General features: G+C 38.8%; 1 protein-coding gene across 4 annotated transcripts in view; it reads right to left on the bottom strand.

The window, feature by feature from the left end:
- FIG4 (FIG4 phosphoinositide 5-phosphatase) overlaps nucleotides 1–20,365 on the bottom strand; it is a 131,820-nt gene that overhangs the window by 43,877 nt on the left and 67,578 nt on the right. For 3 of the 4 annotated variants that reach the window (XM_023254237.2, XM_023254238.2, XM_045058612.1), the window contains exons 17-21: nucleotides 11,238–11,296; nucleotides 9,890–10,037; nucleotides 6,488–6,571; nucleotides 4,553–4,748; nucleotides 2,187–2,269 (exon numbers count right to left, since the gene is read on the bottom strand). In XM_023254237.2, coding sequence (XP_023110005.1) covers nucleotides 2,187–2,269; nucleotides 4,553–4,748; nucleotides 6,488–6,571; nucleotides 9,890–10,037; nucleotides 11,238–11,296 — 570 coding nt within the window. The remainder of the gene's footprint in view (nucleotides 1–2,186; nucleotides 2,270–4,552; nucleotides 4,749–6,487; nucleotides 6,572–9,889; nucleotides 10,038–11,237; nucleotides 11,297–20,365) is intronic. The other variant, XR_006598616.1, reaches the window with a different exon arrangement.

The following is a 20,365-nucleotide window of genomic DNA, read 5'->3' as shown; positions in this document are numbered from 1 at the left end:
GAGAGGGAGGCAAGCCATAAGAGACTCTTAAATACAGAGAACAAACTTATGGTTGCTGGAGGGGAGGGGAGTGGAGGGATGGGCTAAATGGGCAATGGGCATTAAGGAGGGCACTTGCTGGGATGAGCACTGGGTATTATATGTAAGTGATAAATCACTATATTCTATTTCTGAAACCAATAATAATAATAATAATAATAATAATAATAATAATAACAATAGAGACACCCAAAGCCTAGCTGGGGCAAAAAGTTCCTGAACATCCTTGGCCACCACCCCCCAGATACTGATGGAGGGAGGCTTCCTCTGCCATAGCAATGCCCACAACAGACAGAAATGGAAGATGCCCATGCCCCCAGTAGGGGCAGTCTGCCCACGGTCAAGGGTTACTCACACAGAGGGGAAGAGATGACCAGACCTCTGTTTCTCCCCTTTCCCCTAGGTCTACATCATAAGCAGGGGCAGCTGATATTATCAAGAAAATAAAGAGGGCTACACAGTCTAAAATCACAGATACCCACAAAGCACAGGGAAGGTCTCCTGAATAAGTCATTGAGTGGCACTTTCCATGCTGTTAGCCTCTAAAGAGGGATAATAATATCTTCTCAGCCTACTACAGAGTTGTCTAAAGAACAATAAAACACTGCTAAGTGTTACACAAATCAAAGGAGGAGATGTTGTTCTTCAGGATATCAAACACAGAATCTTATTCCAGGACATGGATTCCTTCCTCCCCTGCAGTAATCCTTTCCCTATGGGCCTACCCTTGTGCCCTTCTTAGACTGTTTCCCAGGAATACTATGGCTGAACAGGGCTGTATCTCACTCCCAGAGAAAGGAGGACGAAAAGTGGGCTTCAGAGGCAGTCTGCGCTACAAAGCCTCCAAGCAAAAGTCACACCTGAAGCACAAGACACTTTCTTTTTTGCTCAGTTAACGTGAGCCATAAGTTCAGTCCCTGACACTCATACTGTCTGCAGTAAGCGAAGTCATATTATGTAGTCACGAACCCCAGATAATTCATTCTTCCAGACCATGTTGTTTATAAAGGCTCACTTCATATGCTGGAGTTCATCTATGTTGTAGGGACAGCTGTGATGGATAAGGGACTGTGCACCTGTGTGTCCAGGGCTGAGAAGAGTGTGGCTGAATTCTGAATGGCTAAGTTGGCTTCTGTCAAGGTAGTAATGCAGAGTCGTACCAGTGCTTTTGTAGTTAAGAAATGCTGTGCATTCTTATGTTTCACATATTATGTAGCTGATCTTACTGGTTTATATTTTATATTTTACATATTATATAGCCAATTTTACTAGTTTGAAGTAAAAAGCTGTCAGTTTCCAGTTTGATGGATTCAGCAAATGAAATACTCTCCTTAAAAAAGAATGGAAAGCTGGGGTGCCTGTGTAGCTTAGTCGGTTAAGCGTCTGACTCTTGATGTCAGTTCAGGTCATGATCTCAGGGTTTGTGATGACTCTTTCAGCTTAGTCTGCCTAAAAAAGGTCTAGAACATTCTGACTTGACACCCTTATATCACCACTTCCTTCTTCCTCCTCAGCCACCACTCCCACCAGCACTCTAGAGCTAACGCAAATGCAAGATCCACAATCATCAATATCCTAGGTTCATTTTCTAAGAAGGACCTGATCTTGGGACTTTGCTAATGCAAGAATAGAGAAATGTATGTGCACTTCAGTTTGCAGCTTATATATGGGCAGTGAAAATGCATGGACACGTCGTAAATTTTTATCATTTAGGGCACTGAGAGTCTCAGGCAGTAGTAGGTCCTTTAACTCCAAATAGAAACCAGTGTTTCAGAATTTGACCTCCTAAACACTACATTGCAGGTGGAATTCATTTCCTTCTGTATTACCAATTTCACTTTTTTTTAATGTTTATTTATTTGTTTTTGAGAGAGAGAGAGAGACAGAGAGACAGAGTGTGAGTCAGGGAGGGGAAGAGAGAGAGGGAGGCACAGAATCTGAAGCAGGCTCCAGGCTCTGAGGCCATCAGCACACAGCCTGATGCGGAACTCGAACTCATGAACTGCGAGATAGTGACCTGAGCTGAAGTCAGACGCTCAACTGACTGAGCCACCCACCAATTTCATTCATTAGAAGTTAGACTAGATATAAGTTATTGTAATAATACATTTGCATATTTTCTTAATTTCTACATGAAAGTAGTTTACCTTGAATAAATGGAGAGATCTTCTTCTGAGAGACCATCTGAGAGGTTAATTCCATATACTTCTTTCATGGGCTGGACCACATTCTGGGGTTAAAAATGACAAGGAACAAGGCAGAATTTTTAGACATCTAGCATAATAATTATTTCCAAAGGTAAAGAAAATGAACCTGTGAGATTTTCCACAAAAGTAATCACAGTATTTCTTCAACCTATTCATTAAACTTCTCAGTTAATGGTTTTTTTAAAAATCTGATTTCAGTTCACTAAAAATAACTTTGTTTTAGGGTCAAAAGCTATTAAATAATTACTAGTTTCTTTGGTATAATGCAGGAATTAGAAAACTTTTTCTGCAAAGGGCCAGATGGTAAATATTTTAGGTTCTTCGGGTCATGGCACTCTGCTGCAACTACCCAATTCTGCTGCACAGTACAAAGGCCGCCAGACACAACATGCAAACAAACACACGTGGCTGGGTTCTAATCAAACTTTATTCACAAAAACAGGCAGTGCACTGGATTTTGACAGTTGGCTGTAGTTTGCCAACTCCCGGAATAATGAATTCAGTTCTTATCACACTTTATTTGCTGTATCTATCTCTACGACTTTTGGCTATTTTTGGAAATTGCATGTCCCTAAAGCTAGATTTGGTTCTTTTGTAGTTTACTTTCCCTTATGTTCCCTTGTATTGGTAATGTCAAATTGAGCAGGTGAATTTCCCACTAGGGCTAGGCAAAGATTGTGAGGCTCAGGTCCAAACCCTACATTCCAGCAATGTGCTGAGTGAGGAAATGAATGGACCTCAAGTGGATGTGCTGCTCAAAATGAGACCGGATTCTCTTAAAAAATTCCGAAGTGATAAGAAATTTGCTATTATACATGGGAGTAAAAATACCGATTTCACAATGAAACCATTTCAATAACATCTATGCTAAATGTATTCATCCCTTAATTACCAAAATGTGAGACCTGAACGCATAAAACTCCTAAAAGAAAACACAGGCAGTAATCTCTTAGGCATCAGCCTTAGCAACATATTTATGGATAGGTCCCCTCAGACAAGAGAAACAAAAGCAGAAATAGACTATTGGGACTCCACCAAAATAAAAACCTTTTGCACAGCAAAGGAAACCATCAACAAAATGAAAAGGCAACTTGCTGAATAAGAGAAGATATATCCAACAACAGGTTAATATCCAAAATATGTAAAGAACATCTACAACACCCAAAAAACAAATGAGTCAATTAAAAGATGAGCAGAGGACCTTAATAGACATTCTTCTAAAGAAGACATCCAGATGGCCAACAGACACATGATAAGATGCTCAACGTCACTCATCACTCAGCATCAGGGAAATGCATACCTAAACCATAATATAACCTCACACCAGTCAGAATGGCTAGTAACAAAAAGACAAGAAATAACAAGTGTTGGTGAGGATGTGGAGAAAAGGGAACCATCATACCCTGCTGGTGGGAATGTAAATTGTACAGTATGGAGTTCCTCAAAAAATCAAAAATAGAAATGCCATATGATACAGTAATTCCACTACTGAATATTTACCTAATAAAAACCCCAAAACAATTCAAATTCAAAAGATATATATGCACTCCTATGTTTACTGTAGTATTTACAATAGCCAAGACAGGAAGCAACCTAAGTGTCCATCAATAGATATATGGATATGAAAGATGTAGTATGTATATGTATGTATGTATACACACACACACACACACACACACACACACACACACACAGTGGAATATCAGAATGAGATTTCTGGCATTTTCAACAACATGGATGGATTTCAAGGGTATTATACAAAGTGAAATATGTCAGACAGAGAAAGAGAAATAACATATGATTTCACTTATATGTAGAATCTAACAAACAAGTAAACAGAAACAGACTCATAAATACAGAAAATAAACTGGAGCTTGCCAGAGGAGAAGGTGTAGGGGCATGAGTAATAGAAATACATGAGAAATAGTAAAGGAGATTAAGGGATACAAACTTCCAGTTATAAAACAAATAACTCACAGAGATGAAAAGTACAGCACAGGGAATACAGTCAATAATATTGTCGTATGGTTACAGATGGTGACTACACTTACCATGGTGAACACTGCATAATGTGCAGAATTGTGAAATCATTATATTGTATACCTAAAGTTAATAAACATTGTATGCCAACTATACTTCAATAATAACAAAAAAAATATTCATCTCTGGAAGTGCCTCAAACACCACATATTAGAATGGTGTGCATGTGGCCTTTTCTGACTCTAAGTCTTTTAACAGAAAGTAGAATTTTAGAGATCATTCTCTAGAGCCTAATGCCGGACCACACAAGCTCATCTCTTGCACACCTCAGTCACTTTGGTACTGTCTCCCGTGTCGGTCATCTTCACTGGAGTGGAGCGCTGAGACACAGAGCCCTCTTCTTCCCGGTCGGTCCCAGAGTCATCCTCAGAGCTGCTGGACACAGCCTCCTCGCTGGGGGGTGGCGGGGCACTGGCTGCTGTTTTCCGCTGTAACACAGCTTCTTCTCTATTGCTTTTGTTCCTTTAAAAAGATGAATATTGACATAAAGCATCTTTAAATCGATCCTTTGACACTCACTATGCATGACTGTCCAAAATCCTAGTGCTAGAGAAGCACAAGAAAATGGCTGTGAAAAACCAGTTTTTGGATTCAGGTTGTGATTAAGAGAAAACCTTAGCATTTTACCACGTACATGTACTGACCTTCTATGAAGTTAAGCCCTGTTATAAATTCAGAAAATAAACCAGTAAGTGGGTGTAAACCAGTGCAGAAAAGTCTTCTCACCACTTGGTTACTGTGCCTTCCTTTGGTAACTGAAACCAACACTTTCAAAATTTGTGGTACAATAATAGAAAACCATAAGTTTGGGATATTAGTAATGCTATCTGTAACCTGTAAAAGCTTCAAGAAAAGGTCAATAGCCAAATCCATGTAAATTTCCTTCCCTTATACGATTTTTATCAATCATAGCACCAGCCGATGATTTGTACCATAGTAATGAGCAACTGATGAACACAAACTAAATTTTAGTATTTGTATTGTTAGTAAATAACTATATTTGCTAGACATTCCTTCTAATAGTAGGGAGTAGATGGAAAAAAACCCCCAAAAAACTCAGAATTATGAAAGCATTAACTTTCAGTTCCAAACATGAGAGTGGTAAGAATACTATTTTTTTTAACTCAGATAATATTTTATTGTAATATTTTTGGCTTTAATGAAAAATACTTAATATTTCACTCTTCAAAAAATACTCTACAAAAGACTTAAAATATCGTAATATTTGGAAATGTTTTAGGAAAAGAAAAGGAAATACTATCTAACCATGGGTTACATGTTATAGAAAATAAACTAGTTTCTGACCTTCTGCCAAGTAAAAATTAAAAGTCAATGGTATTTCTGTGCTATGCAGTAATGTAGCTGGTCATTTACGTATTTGTTCCAGGAACTTCTTGAATCCTGACTCCTGAGGACATTTCTTTTAAATTCCTTAGTTTCTGGTCTAAGGCTTAGCATACAGCAATTTAAGACCACATATTTAAGCCACAGAAATGGTGTATCAGGAAGTAGTAATATATATCCCATTGCATAAACCACACGTAGCTAAAATCCAACCAGGATTCCATTCACACTCCCAAATACAATTAGGACTTAGTATCTACAGTCTGGCCAGGGTTTCTGGTCAGAGTCTAGAAAAAATCTTATCACTGGGATTATTCAGGTCAGTGGCAGTAGTAACAGATTCTTATGCTAGAACACATCACATTTCACTCCAGTTTCTAAGCATGAAGATGTAAATAAATAGTCTTCCCCAGAACAATGGTACAGTAATACACAGAATATGTATTAATTTCTCTACCTGAACATATTTGCTTTAATGGTTCCTTGGGATGCCAACAAAAATACAAGAAAACGAATAGAAATTTTTACCTAAGTATTTTATGTCGTGGGAAACAGAGGACACTGAGTTATTTATAGGACATAACACATAATATCTGTTACCTGTGCCTATGCCACCTGTGATATTCCTAATTTAAAATAATAAAATGCACCATGTTGCTGAAACTCCTACAAATTCTTTCAATGTTGAATTCTTTAGTAATCCCAGTGCTATGAATAAACTACCTGTAGAGATGCAATAAATGGAATGTGCTCCAAACGATGTGACTTGAAGTTATTCTTTTTAGTGTAAATTATACTGCAAGTGCCATATTATTTTACATAAATCTTTAAAATTTCATTCTATATGCAAATCTTACCCCAATACTGATTTTCCTGTTTCATCTGGTTTACGCACTGTAAATGGACTTGGATCAATGCCAACGGTCTTAGGCATAAAGTCACTGGAGAGAGGGGAAAGAAATTCCATATGAATCACTGTCCATCCTGGTTTCCATTCAATTCACATTCTTACACTATTCCTTCTTAGCCCTCAGAGCTACATATATTCTGAGCCAAATGTTCAGGGGAGCTCAGGTGATCAAAAGGCCATAAAATCCCATGAATTAATGGCACCAGGTAACTTCAATGTTATCAGTCTTCACTGTGAATTTTCTTCATGATTATGGGACCCAATGGTTTTGAATTTAAGATTTTTCTCTACTGGAACAGAGTTGATATCTAAATTACTGCTAAGATGTATACACTTTGTTTATACATCACAATTACTTTTGAGGTAAAATTAAACTCATAAAAACCCATGGCAAAACACTAAGCCACTCAGTTTTACGGACAATGTTTTTATTACACTATTCCACCTAGGGATGCCGACATAATGTTCAAAACCACAGCAGTATCCATTCAAGTATCAGCATCTACCTCATTAGGCTGGGGTTAATTCATTAAAACACTATTGGAACACTTGAAATAGAAACTTTTTGTTCACCACATCCTAAGATAAGCTGAAGCTACTCTGGCACTGTGCAAGGCCTACCTCACCATTACTGCTGAAACCAGACCAAACTCCTCAGAGAAGTCAAAAAGGCAAGAGGTGCATGATTCATGCTGATGAGACTTAGGGCTCCAGCAAGGATTCTGCTCCAAGTGCAGCCATTACATTTTTGGAAGGAAAACAAAATAATATTGAATTTGACCCCAAATGCCTATTTGACAGTTTGTAAATATTGTTTTAAATATATAAGTGGTTTAGGGGCACCTGGGTGGCTCAGTCAGTTAAGCATCTGACTCTGGATTTTGGCTCAGGTCATGATCTCATGCTTCATGAGATTGAGCTCCGCGTCGGGCTCTGCACTTCTAGAACGGAGCCTGCTTGCGATTCTCTCTCTCTCTCTCTCTCTCTCTCTCTCTCTTTCTCTCTCTCTCTCTGTCTCCCTCCCTGGCTCATGTGTGCGCAGGTACAGACACACACACTCTCTCTCTCTCAGAATAAATCAATAAACATTTAAAAAAAATGTAAGTGGTTTAGGGCCACCTGGGTGGCTCAGTCAGTTAAGTGTCCAACTCTTGATCTCGGCTCCAATCACGATCTCACAGTTGTGAGACTGAGTCCCATGCCAGGCTCTGCACTGACAGTGTGGAGCCAGCTTGGGATTCTCTCTCTCCCTCTCTCTCTGCCCCCCCTCCCCAGAGCACTCTCTCTCTCTCTCAATAAATAAACATTTTTTAAAAATTGTAAGTGGTTTAATTTTTCTTTATTTTTGAACATATATAGTTGATACTCATTATTTGTGGACTCCTTATTTGAGAATTTGCTTGCTCACTAAAGTTTATTCATAACCCCAAAACCAATACTCAGAGCTTTTGTGATCACTTGTGGACATGTGCATGCCCAGAACAGTGGAAAATTAGAGTAACCCAATGCTCACGAAAATTAGAGTAACCCAATGCTCACGTTCCCAGCTGATGGAGAACAAGGCGGCACTCTGCCTTGTTTATAGCTGTCATGCTATAAACAAGTGTCCTTTTTACAGTCTATGTACTGCCATGTTTTGCACCTTTTTGTGCTGTTTGGTGGTGACCCTGTTGTCTCAAATGACCCCAAGCATAGTGCTGAAGCTCTCTAGTGTTTCTAAGCACAAGAAAGCTGTGTGTTGGAAAGAAAATACATGTGTTGGAGAAGCTTTGTTCAGGTAGGAGTTATAGTGCTCTTTGCTGCGAGTTCAATGTTAATGAATCAACAATATATCTTAAGTAAGGCATCTTTAAACAGAAACATACAACATGGTTATGTATTGACTGGTTAATGAAAATGTTGTGACCAGAGGCTTGCCAGGAACCTAAACCTGAATTGCAATGATTCAGTATTCTTTAATTCAGTTATTACAGGACCTTTATAGAACATAACTCATGCAAGTAAATAATCAACTATACAATATATACACATATGCATAACATCATTCATCCTTTGCTGAGTTGAAATATTCTGGAAATGACAATGACCTCACAGTTAAAACTTCTAAACTTTTAATAAGTTTCACTCAGAATCAACCAAGTAAATATTCTCAACTTTCCATCTGAAACTAAAGCAAAATATGGAGTGGTTTCTAGGAAACAAAACCACAGGATATGTTTCTACATGTACATTAAGTCTAGGCATACATATATCACATTGGAAGGAAATGTAAAATACACAAATGTAAACTTTATTACAAAAAAAGATAATCAAGAAGTTATTTGCTTTGCCTAATTTTCTTACTCTAGTCCCATCACTTTTCTTAAATTTTTTTTTCAACGTTTTTTATTTATTTTGGGACAGAGAGAGACAGAGCATGAACGGGGGAGGGGCAGAGAGAGAGGGAGACACAGAATCTCGGAAACAGGCTCCAGGCTCCGAGCCATCAGCCTGGAGCCTGACACGGGGCTCGAACTCACAGACCGCGAGATCGTGACCTGGCTGAAGTCAGACGCTTAACCGACTGCGCCACCCAGGCGCCCCAGGTCCCATCACTTTTCTAAAGATCCCACAAAACTCTAACAGAGACACAGAAAAATGAAGTATATTCAAAAGTGACATACCAAGATGAAGAGTCTGAAAACAATGTCATGTGAATTATGAAAAGAATGAAGGATATTTACCCTAAAAAAATTAATACTGCTTCTTCAAATATCTGGAGGGCTGTCATATAGAAGAGGAACTAGACTTGTCCTATTCCTAATAAGAATAATAAAATAATGATAGCCACCATTTATTAGTCACCCACCTAGGTTGGTCACTCCATTAAGGCATTTGGCATGTATGTGTATATATGTGTGTGATACACATGCCCCTATCTACATAAAAGAAGAAGCTGAGACTCAGATAAGTTGGATAATTTTCTCAAGGTCACACAGGTAGGCAGTGGCTGATCTACAATTCACACCCTTGCTTTTCTAGTACCAAAGACTGCTTTATTCTACTAATTTATGCTGGCTCTCAGTTTCTGTTCAATTTTAAAAAGTGAGTTTACTCCAAATGACAAACTAGGACCAATGGGAGGCAGATTTCAACCTACTAAAGGGAAGAAATTAACTCCAGTTATCTAACAGTAGAAGGGACTATCTCCTAAAGTAGTGGGCTACTCATCACAGGGGGTATTCAGAGGCTGTACAATCCCTGCTAGCAGCCTTGCAGAATGGACTTATGGCAAAGCAAGGCTTATCTATATAAACTAGGAAAACTAAAGTTCCCAAATCTTTCCAGTATCAGAGCACTCACAACATACCGTGCTGAACTTGTCATAGCCAAGCAAAAGGTATCATCAAAACTACTCAGTTCGTATGGTCGAAAGAACTCGTTGTGGATGTCAATCTCTTCTTCATATTTGTGGAATTTCTTCACTATCAACTTCTTTAAGTTCGCGGCACAGATAACTAAGAGAGATATGCCTGTTACTCTTAAAGTCTTTAGATTTCATCTAGCCAATGAGGTTCAGCTCCGGCCTCTAGCACTCAGACACTTGACAAAGAGATGAGCTATGTGCACAGAATATACAGTGCAGAGCCGAGTGTGATAAGCTCCAAGGGGGCAGGAAGGCCTCTGGAAGGGTGGGAGCAGGGAGTTATTTCAGAAATCAAACAACTCAGCTCTTTGAATTGTTTTGCTTTGAAATAAATATCCTCTGCCTTCTAGATATAAATTGTGCAGCTATTTCACTAAATTTTCCTTCATATTTATATTTCAAATCTTGTTTAAGGCCAAGGTTAGACTGCTATAGTTCTTTCCTTTCTTCTGGAACAACAAATCTTCTTAACAATAGGAATTATGATTTTTCCCAGAATTTCAAGGTTACAAATACTTTTTAAAAATTAATTAATAATTTATTAAAAGCTAAAAATCATTTGCAATCTTCTTAGTTCATGGCCTTTACTATCAAAGTTGGAATGACTAACCATGACTAGATGGAATCCTCAACTGGAATGTTCCAGACTGGCAGTCAGTCTTACCTACTGCCTTTTCACAACTGAGAAATCTGGCTTGTTCAAGGTCAGAGGAATCAGTAACAGAATGAGGGCTACACTCTATTTAAAACTGGGAAATTATTTCAATTTGGAAACATCATTTGAATGTATTGTACATTTGAGGTTATTCATTTAATAAAAAAAATTTCTTGCCTTTCTGACAAATATACGAAATGAAATTTAAACTTTAGTGACTAAAATGTAATTTTATATACATATCTGTATATTTTTTCACTGTTTAGACACAGGAAAAGTTTTTATTTTTCCTTATGAATGGGTCTTAACTTCCTTCCCATTACCCCCAAATATTTAGAAACATAATAAGTACTAGTTTAAAATGGTAAACTAATATATTATGTCCATTAAACATTTAAGGAACATACTTCACAACTGTAAAACACAATAAAAGAAATATAACACAATCCCTGGAAGTCATCTAAGATGTTAACAATCCCCTATAATAACAGCAACATAAAACTGAGTAGTCATTAATTTCTTTTTAATGAAATATTATATGCAAATAATGTAATGCTTCAAGTTCATTTAGAAATATTTCCAGAATACGTTGGTATAAAAACTATATAAAAACTAAAAGAGAAACAGTGTACCTACCTTCATCATAAGGCAGCGGTAAATGTTTTATTACCTCTGGTGTCCACCAGTAAGTGTAACTATAAAATTAAAAACAAAAAATTAAAGAATAAGGTGAACCAATTGTAAACACTGGTTTTCTACAATTCATTGGATAAAAGGGGTTGAAGGTCTATAGTAAGATGCTGCCTCCTACTTTAAGGTTAGTTTTTTTTTTTTTTTTTCTTTTTAAAACATGTTTGTAAAGCTTGGGGCATAGTAGGTCTCCAACATGGCTACTACTTTCCCAAACTTCTTATTTCAGCTATGTCATTGATGTACAAAAATTCCATGAACACATCTGAGAGTCAAGTGCTCTGATGTTACTTAATTACTGTTAGCTAAAAAAGATTTGGGTATACCAAGCCAGACTCTCGGAGCTGCTGTTTACTTCTCCCCAGATTGTTGCCCGCATTACTCTGCAAGCCAGCGAGCAGCAGGACCTTGACCCAAGTTCTACAGCCAAGACTCTTACACATGGTTATCTGAGAATTAGATTACTTCTTCCACTCTGCTCTGCATGTATGGGTCTGTGTATAGTTAATTGCAATAGTTAACCAAAATCATTAAGTGAATGGACAGTCCTGAAGAACAAGTTCCCTTAGAAAACAGTATAGGCCCTGTTAATCTTTAACTATAAATATTCACTACTTGATTACAGAGGCCAGTTAGAGGAAGGTAGGGAATTTCAATCATCTGGATTTCTGCCAGAAGACTCATCTACTGTGAGCAGAGAATCTGAAAACAACAACAACAACAAAACCCTGAACTGCCCTCTCTCTGAACATTGGATATGTTCTGATAATCAAATTCTGATAAATTGGGCCTTCAGGGGGAAAATGCTATATCAAAGTTCATGAGCACTAGGAAGGAGAGTAATGTGAAACAGTATATCAAAATATATTAAAAACACAGATTTTCAAAACATTTATTAAAAAAAAGCCTATGACCAAAAATGCTAAAAAGATAATTTTAAATACATGAAAGCTTTCTAAAATAAAATGCTGACATTATAATCTTGAATAATCCCAATTATGAAGAATAGGGGTATTTAAATGAAATAGGCAACAGAGAGAATTTTCCTAGAGATGGTAAGCAGAATATACAACCAAGGATAACGGGAAAAAGGAACATAATGCCTAATGAACTGGGGGGGGGGGCGGTGCAGAAAATGAGATGATAACAGGAAAGGCTCTTCAAGTTTTGCTTGAGACTGAAGTTATGCTTTAGAATAGTGCTTCTCAAAATTCACAGCATACAAAAACAGACACACAGACCAATGGAATAGAAAAGAGAACCCAGAACTGGACCCACAAATACAAGACCAACTAATCTTTGACAAAGCAGGAAAGAGTATCCAGTGGAAAAGAGACAATCTCGTTAGCAAATAGGACTGGGAGAACTGGACAGCAACATGCAGAAGAATGAAACTAGACCACTTTCTTACACCATACACAAAAATAAACTCAAAATGGATGAAGGGACCTGAATGTGAGACAGGAAATCATCAAAATTCTACGGTAGAAAGCAGGCAACAACTTCTCTGACCTCAGTTGCAGCAATTTCTTACTTGACACATCTCCAAAGGCAAGAGAATTAAAAGCAAAAATGAACTATTGGGATCTCATCAAGATAAAAAGCTTCTGCACTGCAAAGGAGACAATCAACAAAACTGAAAGGCAACCAATGGAATGGGAAGAGATATTTGCAAATGACATATCAGATAAAGGGCTAGTATCCAAAATCTATAAAGAACTCACCAAACTCCACACCCAAAAAACAAATAATCCAGTGAAGAAATGGGCAGAAGATATGAATAGATACTTTTCTAAAGAAGACATCCAGATGGCCAACAGACACACGAAAAGATGCTCAATGTCAATCCTCATCAGGGAAATACAAATCAAAGCCACACTGAGATACCACCTCACACCAGTCAGAGTGGCTAAAATGAACAAATCAGGAGACTACAGATACTGGCGAGAATGTGGAGAAACAGGAACCCTCTTGCACTGTGGGAATGCAAACTGGTGCAGCTCCTCAGGAAAACAGTGTGGAGATTCCTCAAAAAATTAAAAATAGAACTACCCTATGACCCAGCAATAGCACTGCTAGGAATTTACCAAGGGGATACAGGAGTGCTGATGCACAGGGGCACATGTATCCCAATGTTTATAGCAGCGCTTTCAACAATAGCCAAATTATGGAAAGAGCCTAAATGTCCATCAATTGATGAATGGATAAAGAAGATGTAGTTTATATATACAATGGAATACTACTTGGCAATGAGAAAGAATGGAACCCTACCATTTGCAGCAACGTGGATGGAACTGGAGGGTATTATGCTAAGTGAAATAAGCCAGGCAGAGAAAGACAGATACCATATGTTTTCACTCATATGCAGATCCTGAGAAACTTAACAGAAGACCATGGGGGAGTGGAAGGGGAAAAAAAAAGTTACAGAGAGGGAGGGAGGCGAACCATAACAGACTCTTAAATACAGAGAACAAACCGAGGGTTCATGGGGGGTGGGAAAGAGGAGAAAGTGGATGATGGGCATTGAGGAGGGCACTTGTTGGGATGAGTACCGGGTGTTGTATGGAAGCCAATTTGATAATAAATTATATTAAAAAAACAAAAATAAAAAGCAAAAAAAAAAATCAGTGCACACACGAACACTTAAGGAGATTCTGTTAAAAGACAGATTCTGGGGGCGCCTGGGTGGCGCAGTCGGTTAAGCGTCCGACTTCAGCCAGGTCACGATCTCGCGGTCCGTGAGTTTGAGCCCCGCGTCGGGCTCTGGGCTGATGGCTCGGAGCCTGGAGCCTGTTTCCAATTCTGTGTCTCCCTCTCTCTCTGCCCCTCCCCCGTTCATGCTCTGTCTCTCTCTGTCCCAAAAATAAATAAACGTTGGAAAAAAAAAAAAAAAAAAGACAGATTCTGATTCAGTAGGCAGTGCCTGAGATTCTGCATTGATGACAAGTTCCCAGTGATTCCAGAGGGGGTGGTCCTCAGGCTGCTTTTTTGAATAGCAAGGTTTTTGAACATGAAAAGAACAAAAAAGAGTTATGCCTGCTGCTTGCAGATATTCACATTTATTTTCAACATTTAGTAAGCATCTACTGTGTCAAACACCATTCTGTGTCTTAGAAATGCCACGTTGAAAATAATGACAGAGAAAAGTAAAGCTACTTAATTCCAGCATTGTTTCTATCTTCAACAGACATGGTAAGTTTCATGCTGGAAAGAGAAAAACAAGAGAAGAGAGAAGCATGTATAGCCCAAGAGACGGAAGGAAGCAGTGGAGCATCTCTTAAGAGCATTCAAGTGTCCTGGTCTATAGATGGGATCAATAATCTTTTCAAGAAGAGTGAAGAACGGAACTTATACTAAAAATGAGCAAATGTAGTCTTGATGCTCAAAAGTGAGAGGGTAATAGATTACAAAAACTATACATCAAAGAATGTGATGTCAATTTCAGCAAGATAACAGAATCAAGTATTAAACAGAGATGTGAATAACCTAAAAGGATAAAAGGAGGGGCGCCTGGGTGGCGCAGTCGGTTAAACGTCCGACTTCAGCCAGGTCACGATCTCGCGGTCCGGGAGTTCGAGCCCCGCGTCAGGCTCTGGGCTGATGGCTCGGAGCCTGGAGCCTGTTTCCCATTCTGTGTCTCCCTCTCTCTCTCTGCCCCTCCCCCGTTCATGCTCTGTCTCTGTCGCAAAAATAAATAAACGTTGAAAAAAAAAAAAAGGATAAAAGGATAACTTCTATGACTCCACATCCAAACCACACCAATCTAATCTCATTTTCTTTTCTTTTCTCATAGGAGAATCAGACTATCAGATCAGAAGAATGAGAAAGCATGGATTAATTAAGGTGTGTGTGTGCACACGCATGCATGCACATGCATGTGTACACAGGTGTAAATTCCATTTTGTAATCACTTAATCTTCACAGAGGAGGAAAATAAAGAAGGTATCAGCTAGTATATAAGAAATTGCCTAAAGAATGATGCTCACAATTAGCTTATCTAAGATAAAGCAGTAAACATTATAAAGAATATGTTTAAACTCAGAACATACCACGTGGAGGAAAAGAATTAAGAGACAATCCTGTTTTAGCAACTTGAAACAGGCCATAGGCACCTTTTGGGATGAGCACTGGATGTTGTATGGAAACCAATTTGACAATAAATTTCATATATTGAAGGAAAAAAAAAAGAAAGAAAGAAACAGGCCATAGATTTTTTTTCTGAATATTATTAAACTGTAATTCCCTAAGCAAGATAAAAGTAACTTAATACTTTTGAAAAGTATTTTGGATTTTGAAAAGTCCAGCTCCTCTAGGTAGGTCTCAGCACAGAAGCCCATGAGAAACACCTGCCCTAGGGAAGAAGAGCTGACACAAATGGAAGATGACAGCATCTGAGAGGACTCAGCCCAGGACAGGGAGGATCTCTGTTACCTCCAACTCCAAGTACATTTACTCAGAGGAAGAGTCCTGCAGCAAGGTAGAACCTGCTTTGGGACCAGGGATCAGAAGACAGGAGACTGCAAGTTGGTGCCACTTCTTCCTTTGCATAAAATACCTAATATGCCAGTTGGCTCTGCTCTTTTTCAGTCCCTAGAATTGAGTACTCAATTCCACAGGCTCACATAGGAAGGTGAGGGAGACTAAAAAAAGACTCTTTTTTAATTCCCCTAGCTAACTTGGGAGCTCTCTGAATTAATATATATATGTGGACTTCAGCAAAGCAATCAATCTTTGTGAACAAGATAGAGAAATGTGAGCAGGAGGACAGTACAGTTAAATGATGACAATAGATTAAGTTACAGCCATTTAAATAAGTCCTACCAAAAATCAGGTTAAGGTAGAAGGAGTTGTCTGGTGGTGCCCCATACAGCTCTGCCATCTACCTTATTCTACTCAACATTTTTCATCAAGTACTTTTATCAGGATCAAGATGGCCAGCTGATTAAATCTGAAGAAGCTACAAAGCTACAGGTAATACTTAATAAAAAGGATACACGTTTAACCCCCCTTTTTGGAAGCAGGCAAAGCACAGAAGACCAAGAACGCTCAAATGAGCATACAAGAATAGTACAGATAAGGCACGGTATCAGGACATGTTAAAGACACCTGGGAATTCTAACAGACAGGAAGCTCAGAGAATCAACATTATGATGGCATTGCTGAAAACAGCTAATGCAATCTTAGACTTGATAATAAACAGAGTATCCAAGACAAGAGTAGCAATGGCTCCAATGGTCCCACAATATTTGGCACAAATCAGATCAAACTCTGACCATTACTGAACCCAGGTTTGGGTACCACAATTTAAAAAGAATATTGGGGCGTCTGGGTGGCTCAGTCAGTCGAGCGTCCGACTTCGGCTCAGGTCATGATCTCACAGTCTGTGAGTTTGAGCCCTGCGTCGGGCTCTGTGCTGACAGCTCAGAGCCTGGAGCCTGTTTCAGATTCTGTGTCTCCCTCTCTCTCTGCCCCTCTCCTGCTCATGCTCTGTCTCTCTCTGCCTCAAAAATAAATAAAAACATTAAAAAAAATAAAAAGAAAAAGAATATTGATGTTGACTGGAATCCATAAGAGGAGAGCATTCTGAAGACAATGGGGTTATTTAACCTGGAGAAGAAGAGATATTGAGATGGTGTGAACTTCAGGTTTTTAAAAGACTATAAAGTGGATAGAGAAATCGTGTTCTTAAGGTCTCAGGGGGCTGAACTAGATTAGTAGGTAAAGTTACAGAGAAGCAGATCTCAGCGTGATAGGAGAAAAAACTGTGAACTGTCTGAAAAGAACTGCCCCCTCAACCAGACACATCCCAGATAACAAACCAGGACTAGTCAAGCACAGGCCAGATGACCTCTCCTGGGAAGACACCAAGGGAGCTCACATATCAGACAGTGACTAGAGCCGGGCAATCTCTCAACTCTGAGTCAATGAAGTGATTAATGTTTAATATCTAAAAACATCTTGGTGACATGATAAACACTGATTCAATAAATAACATCTTAGATGATGTATCTCCTATTAACCTAATGCAGAACAAAGCTTCATTTAGTGGTTGTAGGCAGATCAATGAAGGTGAGCCCTTTGAATAACAGAAGTAGTTACCTCAAGAGAACCTGATTTGGATGAACTCTAGTCAGAGCTAGGTTTACTTTCCCTTCCCTTATCATTCAATAAAAATATATCGGAATAATTCATTGGTAAACACAGTGTAAAATATAGGATAGTCACCAAGTTTGGAAACACAAGCAAATACATATAAAGTTTTTATTGATATTATATTATCATAAGTGATAAAATATTATCTAAGTTTCCAGATTTTATGGTGATCTTGTTTGATTTTTAGTAAATGTTACAACTAGGGAATGTAATCTCCTTTAAAGAACAGTAACAGTGAGAAACTTAACAGGAACCCATGGGGGAGGGGAAGGAAAAAAAAAAAAGAGGTTAGAGTGGGAGAGAGCCAAAGCATAAGAGACTGTTAAAAACTGAGAACAAACTGAGGGTTGATGGGGGGTGGGAGGGAGGAGAGGGTGGGGGATGGGTATTGAGGAGGGCACCTTTTGGGATGAGCACTGGGTGTTGTATGGAAACCAATTTGTCAATAAATTTCATATATTAAAAAAAAAAAAAAGAACAGTAACAGTACTAACACCTATTTGATTTATGTGCTAAGCATTTATATTACTTCATCTGATGCTCAGAAACATGTACAAGTTAGGATAGTGCTATTATCTCTATTTCACTCATAATGGCAACGGAGTCTTAGACCGGTTATGTAACTTGCCCACAATCACAGGTTTTAACTGGAGGCCATCTCTCCAGAGCCTGACAGCTTCAGAATCGTGTTTATTCTGTGTCAGACCTAGTACCAAAGAGTTCTCACACATCGAACCCTCAGAATGACCCTGTGAGTTGTGCATGGTCACCTCCATTTGACAGATGAGCAGAAAGGGTTTCCAGAGTTTAAGGAAGAGGCCTAAGGTCGCACATTTGCAGAAATTCTAAATTGGCCCCACCCGACCCTGAAGTCCACACTCTCACCCAGTTGACTGCTTCCGGCTAAACTGTTCCTTTTATCTGAGAGTTATGATACTGACTTAACTGTCACCAAAATAACCAGTATAGGTGGGTGACAACAGAAAGCCCAAAATAAAGCAGTGAAATTTACCTTACACACTTTGTAAGTACTGTTTTTGAGCAGTATTTACTGTTGACAACATTACCTGATTTTTGGAATTTTCACATTCTGGAGGAAAAAAAACCCAACAACACAAAAACAGGAGACCAAACCAACGGAGAGAGGCATGTTATCTACTGTGATAAAACTTTATTTTCAGTGGCAGGCTTGCAGATGATTCTTGCTGAATCATCTAACTAGCTAAATATCTCAGTCAAGACACATTTCTCTCCATTCTCTCTGCAACCTCAGTTTCCTTTTTTTTTTTTTAAATAGAAAATGGGGATATAACAGCAGCTTCCTTTGTTGCCATAAATAAGCTCCACCACTGTCTGTCTTAGTGATCAGTTATGTAACTCGAGGTGAGCAAGTCGTTTAAGGTACACTTGTTATACACTAGCTAATTTCTGCAGCAGAAAATTGAGTGTTGGTTGTTCCCAAGTTGTATGTTAATCGCTTTAATATTGGAGGGGCCCCTGGGTGGCTCAGTCAGCGGTAAGCATCTGACTTTGGCTCAGGCCATGATCTCTCGGGTTTGTGGGTTCAAGCCCTCCGTCGGGCTATGCACTGATAGCTGGGAGCCTGGAGCCTGCTTCAGATTCTGTGACTTCCTCTCTCTCTGTCTGGCACCCTCTTGTGCTCCCTCTCTCTCAAAAATAAATAAATATTTTTTAAAAAGAGCTTTAATACTTGGGGTGCCTGGTGGCTCAGTTGGTTAAGCGTCAGACTTCGGCTCAGATCATGATCTCACAGTTGGTGAGTTTGAGCCCCCCAATGGGCTCTGTGCTAACAGCTTGGAGCCTGGAGCCTGCTTCAGATTCTGTTTCTCCCTCTCTCTCTCTCCCCCTGTGCTCGTGCTCTTCTCTCTCTCTCTCAAAACTAAATACAACATTTAAAAAAATTTTTTAAAAAGCTTTAATACTTGAAGGTAATATAAAATTCGGAAAATCACCCACATATACCCATAGTGAATTGTGTCACCAAGGCTAAATACAGGTATTTACACTCATCTCTCACCAAATCAACACAATTAGTTCCAAATTTTTTGTTTATCAGCAAAAATTCAGAGGCAATCATTTATTAATAGTAAATTTAATGCTTCATTTATAGGGAAAGTAAGCTCAAATAATACATTGGTTATTCCACTAATATGCACTTACAGGAACAAATCTGAGAAACAGAAATTCTGACACATCCCTAATATTTTAAACATTCCTGAAGCAACACAGAATTTGGTAATAACTGCAACATCAGCACTTGCTAATTCATCAGTTGTTTGTGGTCTGGTCACACAGACAGACTGGCAGTGACCCCTGTAGTGTTTGGGAGGCATTGTTGCACAAAGTAAGAGTTATATCGAACCGATGCTGTAAGAGAAAGGCATGATGAGAGAACTTGATATTGTAGGCCCTTGAGCAGAATGCACCAGTCTCCAACCTCATATGTGTGAATTGTCTTGCTCATGTGGCAAAATGGACTATATTAGTACATGACGCCTCAATCACAACCACTAAACAGTCTTCTCATTAAACCCTCACAATGACTCTGTGAGGTATGTCCCATCATTTACATTTGCAGATGAGGAAAATGAGACTGGGAGAAGTTAAATAACTAATCGTAGGTCACATGATGACAGAAAGTCAACCTGACCCTGAGGCCACACCACACAGTGTCCTATCAAAACACATCAGGTAAACACTTCATTTCTTTTGAGAATATTAGTATCAATTTAACTGTCATCAAAATAACCCAAAATGGCTAATGAATCTAGAAAGCCCTGAGTAAAAGGGGTGATGAGAGTAGTATCTGTCACTAGAGTCACTATTCTGGTTTCCTGTCTTCACCAGAATCACCCAAGAGCTGGTTATGCTTCCTGAAGGGAAGAGCACTGGAACATTCG

The sequence above is a fragment of the Felis catus genome, chromosome B2 (assembly GCF_018350175.1).
Source record: "Felis catus isolate Fca126 chromosome B2, F.catus_Fca126_mat1.0, whole genome shotgun sequence".
NCBI lineage: Eukaryota > Metazoa > Chordata > Mammalia > Carnivora > Felidae > Felis > Felis catus.
Note: the sequence above shows the minus strand (reverse complement) of the source record. Positions and strands in the feature narration are given on the sequence as shown.